We start from the raw sequence: 6,465 nt of genomic DNA on the forward strand, positions 1-6,465 counted from the left end.
TTATGGGCGGGTCCCTTTATCTCCCTCCTCACAAGAGAAAACCGCTTTCTCCACTCCTTTTGGGCACTTTCAGTTCAAGACTCTGCCCTTCAGCCTCCATGGAGCTAGAGAAAAGGCTTCCTCAGCTATTGAAAAGGAGGCATTAATGATTAAATGGGCTGTGGATTCCCTCAGGTATTACCCGGTGGGTAGCCCCTTCCCCGTGATCACAGATCACGCACCCTGTGCTGGATCCACACCATGAAAGATGCAAACCTGCATATAATGCGATGGTACCTTGGGCTACAACCCTCTAGCTTCGGAGTCCAACAGTGGGTGGGAAAGGACCATGCTGATTTCTTTTCACAGGAGATCGGGGTTGGAGACAAGCTGTACCCAGAGCAGCCTTTCCAACTTGAGAGGTGAGGTATGTGAAGGGACATGTCCTCACTCTAGTGGAGAAGGGGCTAACGAGCTCTTCTGGGCCTGTTCAGCACTAACAAGGGGCACCTGTATGGCTTACTCTGCTTGGAATGTGTGTGTGTGTGGGGGAGGCTTATGAAGGGAAATCCTGCTACAGGAGGGGGGGGCAAAAAGGGGGGGGGGGGGGGGGCTGGGCTGCCACACTTCGGAGACTGCTGACCACAGAGACAGATCAGCCAAGAGGGAGTCAGTCGTAGGTCTCACAGTCCCCGAAACCCCATGGACCAGCTGCAAGCAGGACACCCAAGAGGAGGGGCTGGACGTAGACCCTAATAAAAGACGATAGACCTGCCGATAGGCCAAGCCCAAAAAGCTGAATTCAGAGAGACTGCCTCAGAGCCAGGCCATCTTGGCCTTTCTTTTCTTTCATTCAGATTCCCCGCTTTCATAAGGGAGCGAGAGAGGAAAGGACCTTTCTTATGTCTGTTTCGTTTAGAGAACCCCTCATCCGCTATGAACTGGGGGGAAGGACATTATAAACAACCTGAAGTGGGGTCTGGAGGAGACTCCCTCTCCCAAGCCCCCTACGTGACACTGTCATTACCTTTCCCTGACCTGAAGAAGCGCTCTGTGTCGCTCGAAAGCTCGTCTCTCTCACCTATAGGAGTTGGTCCAAGAAAACATATTACTTCATCCTCCTTGTCTCTCTGATATCCTGGGACCAACCCAGCTTCAACAACACTGTATGCTACGGGAGGTACATTTTTCCTGACCCCTCGATGCTATGGGCCAGATTTTCAAATGAACTCAACTTCCAACAGTTCCCATTTAGGCACCTAACTCGAAATGGCTAAATATTCAACACGAGTCCCTGTCCAATGTCTCACTGAAGTTGGGGGGAGTTCTTCCATTGTCTCCAGTGGGCTTCGGATCAGTCCCCGGTGATGTTAGAGGATGCCCACCATGATAAGGGTGGTGTTGGTGTTTCATTGGTGGACCCCGTTGCAGCCGTAAAGTACACAGCGTGGGAGAGTTATTTGTAAAATGTTTGTCCTTTGCTGGGATCATCACGATCTGGCCAGCGGAACCTTGAACTCTTACAGAAACAACTTGGGGCAGAGCCACAATTCTGTTTGTCAGTCGTGACCCAGCTCTGCTGTCCAGAGGAACACAGAAAAGGCGGAGGAGTGTGCTAGGGCTTGCATCAATAGACCTGCTGGAAATGTGTCCTTCAGAAAACCACACTAGGTCTATATCCGATCCTGTGGAGGCTCAATATAGTCACGCTCCAGCATCACTTGTATATTTAAAGAGAACAGCCTTTAACACACATTCTGTCTGTCCAACTGTTTACATTCTGTCTGTCCAACTGTTTATTCCACTCATATCTCTAAGGGCTGGTCTACACTACTGCTTAAGTCAATGTAACTTATGTTGCTCAGGGGTATGAAAATGACACCCCTCACCCCCCTGAGGGCTGTAAACTACATCGACTTACAGCAGTGTCCACACCGTGCTATGTCGTGGGAGACACTCTTCCACCAACATTGCTTCCGCCTCTCCCGGCGGCATAGCGTATTTTCTCCAGACACACTACAGAGGCACAGCTGCATTGGTACAGCTGTGCCAATGTAACGTGGTACTGTAGACTTGCCCTGAGACACAGGAATTCTGTGGCGGAGCAGGGACTTGCACCCAGGATTCACATGTCCTAGGCTAGTGCCTAATGTCTAGACTTTCCTTCCTTTCTCTTCTTAAACCTTTAGAATTAGATCAGTGTTCGGATCCAGGTTTTTTTTGGGTCTAACTCCCCCACATGTGTGGCTAAACCCCCTGCTTTGCTTTGAAAATCCCAACCAAGGCTTTCTGGTTGCATCCATTTTGCTGAGGCTTCTGCCTTCAGAAGCCAGTTAAAGTCATGACCAGTTAAACTTTTGTGTGTCTTGGTTTTATTTGCTGTGGCAGTGCTAACTATTGCCCGTGAAGTGTGGAAAGTAATTAGTGGGTTACGAAGTACATGCTTGAAGATCAAAAACATAATTCATTAGGCTGACATGAGCATGGGGCATGCCACAACATTTCATGTTGTCTTAGCTGATTATTTTTTTGAGTCACATTGGGTTTAAACATTAACTTCAGCCCATGTAGAAAAAGCTACCATGCTACACTCCAGCATTAGACAAGCAAACAATGACAGACTTTGGAGATCTTATCAATGCTGTAGGAGATTTGGGGCCATTTCAAAAATGGCTGGTGCTGATGCTCAGTCTTGCAAACTTTCTAACGGCTTTTCCCATGTTTGGCCAACTGTTCATGGTTCTGGATGTGCCTCATCACTGTAAGACAAGCTGGATCTATGCCATTAGCCCAAACCTGACTGAGGAACAGCAGCTGAACCTAACGATCCCTAGGAACACACAGGGATCGTATGAAGAATGCCTTATGTACGCTCCTGTGAACTGGGATATTGACTCCGTCATAGAATATGGCCTTAATGTCACTAAGAAGTGCCAGGAGGGGTGGGTCTATTCTGCAGAACAAAACCCAACGTTGGTGACTCAGGTTTGTAACTGCATTTGGAGTCTATATTTCTGGCTAAGGATCATGCGGATTTGAAAGTGTACATGCACACTGGGGATTGTCTCCCCATAATGGATATGCTGGATTTTAAATCAATTTAAACCAGCCCAACTGTGTGGATGCACATAGATTGGTTTACAGTTGAATTATATTGATTTAGCTTAGTCTGGTCATTTAAATGCCATTTTTTTGTTAAACAAATGCAGCTATTAGGTGTAGACCAGCTATTAGTGTTTGCAGTTTGTGAGCAGCCAGGCAGAAAGGAGAGAGGAAGCATTGTTCAGTGGTTAGAGCACTTCTAGCCCATGGGGGATCTAGCTACAGTTCCTCCTCTACTGCAGACATCTGGTTTGACCCAGTGCAAGGCACTTAGGATGCATCTACACTGCAAATGAAAGTGTAATTGTAGTATAGGTAAGCATGTCTGCACTAGCTTTAGTCTAACTAGTGCGTGTAGCAGTAGTAGTGAAGAAGTGGTGGCATGGGCTAGGAGCTCCAGTACAAGACCTTGGGGGAACCTGGATATGTACCCAGGTTGCTGTGGGTCCATGCCACCACATCTTCACTGCTTTTGTTACCGATGTTAGCTAGATTAAAGCTCTCATGGGCATGGTTACCCTGGCTACAGCTGGACCTTAATTTTCAGTGTAGACGTACTCTATGCCTCAGTTCCCCATCTGCATGTAATGGAACAAAAGCACATCTCACAGGGGTGTGGCATGAGGCTACCTCTATTAAAGCTTGCAAGGTGCTCAGATAGCATGGAGATGGGGCTGTGTAAGTATCCTAGATAGATAGATGGAGCCAGTGGTGGTTTTCAGCTTGTCTCTGTTGTCCTTGCACAAATGCCCATTGCAGGAATGAAGCTGTATGTTAATCATGCCCACGATTTCCGTGACACAAACTGTGACTTCTAGGATTTTTCAGAAAAGTCATGGGCTCTGTTGTTGCTTTTCTTTGTGCAAGGATGTGTAGGAGATCCGTCAAACTGTGTAACTGAAGAATTGGGCTTTACCAAAACAAGAGAGACTAGCAAAGCCTTGTAAAATCTATACCTGTAAGTCCGTGTTTGTCGTCTTTAAATATTTTCCTATATGCACAAACTATTGATGGCAGCTATATAACATTTTTCTAATGGAAAGTCCATTGAGCAATAATTAGAATATTGTATGCTCTGGCTTTTCCTTTTCTAACTAAAATGATGAACTTTGCTTTTCTCCGTGACAAAGCAGAAAAAGGGGGAAAAGGAAGAAACAGAGAAGCTTAACAATTTTGAACAGAATTTTGGATAAACAAACCATGGGTACTTTTTGAAATCTTCAAAAAAGAACATTGTTTTTCCAAAATACATGTTGAGGTTGCTTCTGGTTTTTGACCAGCTCTGCTTGTTATCGTGGTAACAAATGCAGGAAACTCAGGAAAGAGCAACTGAATTGGATCTGAGGGCTGAAGGTGTCGGCGGAGAGTCAAAAAGGGAAATGAAAAAGAGAGAGAGAGTGTTTTATGCCTCCCTGAAGGGGTCGAACACCAAGAAGGGAGAGGAACTATTTATTGTGGCACTTATTGTAGCAGTGTAATGAGGGGTATCGGGATGAATTTACGGAAGGTTGAATATTGGGAAAAGCTTTGTGACAATGAGATCCCTTGTGATGGGATAGTTTCTCCACAAAGCCCCATTGCTTGGGGTAATCCTGCAGTGAGTGGGAGAGGGACTGAATGGTCATGTACGTCTGTTGTATTTGGAGTTTATTACTTACGAACACATCTGAGCCTCTCAGGCAACCCTAGATGCTGACTGGGGTGGAGCTGTAATAGGTGAATGGTGGTTTTGGCATTATAGGCCGTGTACCTTAATCACCAGTTCTCTCTGGGAATGTTTGTGCTGCTAGCACGTCATGAATCCAGCCATCAAAATAAAGCCCCTTTAAAATGAAACCTACTTTGTTTCCTTCTTTCAGTTTGACCTGGTATGTGACCGAAAAGAGCTAAATGACATCTCCCAATCCATTTACATGCTGGGACTTCTCCTTGGAGCTGTGGTCTTTGGTTCCTTAAGTGACAGGTAAAGAGAGAGAAAATCTCTCTCACAGTTAGCTGTGCAAAGTCAGCAGCGTAACCTGGCTTGGGGGTGTATTGCATAGCGCCTCGGGGTAAAGGCTGGTGAGGTTATAACACTGGAGTCCAGCTCCCTAGGCCCTGACACTGATGTGCCCTGGAGGCTAGATGTGGCTTCCCAAGAGATGGAGTGCAAGGCATAAGCATCAGCCACTGTGCGTGGGGCAGTGGGGTGTGGGGGGAGTGGGACAGGAGGGTTGAAGCAGAACTGGGTGGAGGGGATTGGGGAAGGGGGTTGGAGCGGAACTCAGGGGTTCTGGATCAGAGCTTGGGAGGCTGTGGAAATTGATATGTGCCAGGCTTGTTATCCCAAGGGGAAGTCTCTGACACGCTGCAAACCAAACGCACTGCTTCAGGTAGAATAAACCAACAGATTTATTAACTATAAAGGTAGATTTAAGAGATTATAAGTCAAAGCACAACAAGTCAGATTTGGTCAAATAAAATAAAAGCAAAACGCATTCTGAGCTGATCTTAACACTTTCAATGTCCTTAAAAACTTAGATGCTTCTCACCACAGGCTGGCTTTTCAGTCAGGCTCTCCCCTTTGATCAGCATTTCAGTTGCTCGGTGGTGGTGGTGTCTGTAGATGTAGGTGGAAGAGAAAGAGCATGGCAAAATGTCTCTCCCTTTTATCATGTCCTTCCTTTCCTCTTGGCTTTGCCCCCCGCCCCTTTCCGCCGCCCTGCCCCTTCAGAGTCAGGTGAGCATTACCTCATCGCAGTCCCAAACTCCCCAAAGGAAGGGGGTGACTCCCTCGAGAATCTAACAGATTCTTTTGTTGCTGCCCAGGCCAGTGTCCATTGTTCCTGTGAGGCTGGGCTGGGTTTGTCCCATGCCATGACGAGGTGTGAACTGCTTCTCTCTTCCTGGAGAGTTTTTTGCCTGGGCTTGCCTTAAGTCCCGAGGATACATATTCAGCCTCATAACTATACACATGAAATTATAACCTATAACCTCACTATAACATGACTGTAACAATTACTATAACATCACTATAACAACCATACTCAGTGCATTCTGAGCCTTCCGAAGACACCTGACATGACAAAGTTTGCACTGGATACCACACAATCATTTTATAAAGATGAACATGGCGGGGTAGGGTTTTCCCCCCGAGGCACCGAGTGTCACAGGGAGGATTGGATTGGGGCCGTGGGGGAGCTAGGCAGGAAGTGCGGGATGGGAGGGATGGATTGGGGCTCTGGGGGAGCGAGGCAGGAGGTGGGGGATGGGAAGGCTGGATTGGGGCTGTGGGGGAGCTAGGCAGGAGATGAGGGATGGGAGGGCTGGATTGGGGCTGTGGGGGAGCCTGGCAGGAGGTGGGGGATGGGAGGGTTGGATTGGGGCCATGGGGGAGCTAGGCAG

The 6,465-nt window shown here is 47.4% G+C and overlaps 1 protein-coding gene across 3 annotated transcripts in view; it reads left to right on the forward strand.

Annotated features, from left to right (window-relative positions):
- Positions 1-2,563: 2,563 nt before the first annotated feature.
- Positions 2,564-6,465, forward strand: part of LOC117871998 (solute carrier family 22 member 13-like) — a 57,818-nt gene continuing 53,916 nt past the window's right edge. For all 3 annotated transcript variants that reach the window (XR_004644376.1, XM_034759925.1, XM_034759924.1), the window contains exons 1-2: positions 2,564-2,964; positions 4,941-5,044. Coding sequence is in view for 2 of the 3 variants with exons in the window: in XM_034759925.1 (XP_034615816.1) it covers positions 2,593-2,964; positions 4,941-5,044 (476 nt within the window). In the remaining variant the exon portion in view is untranslated. The remainder of the gene's footprint in view (positions 2,965-4,940; positions 5,045-6,465) is intronic.

The sequence above is a fragment of the Trachemys scripta genome, chromosome 2 (assembly GCF_013100865.1).
Source record: "Trachemys scripta elegans isolate TJP31775 chromosome 2, CAS_Tse_1.0, whole genome shotgun sequence".
Classification (NCBI taxonomy): Eukaryota; Metazoa; Chordata; order Testudines; family Emydidae; genus Trachemys; species Trachemys scripta.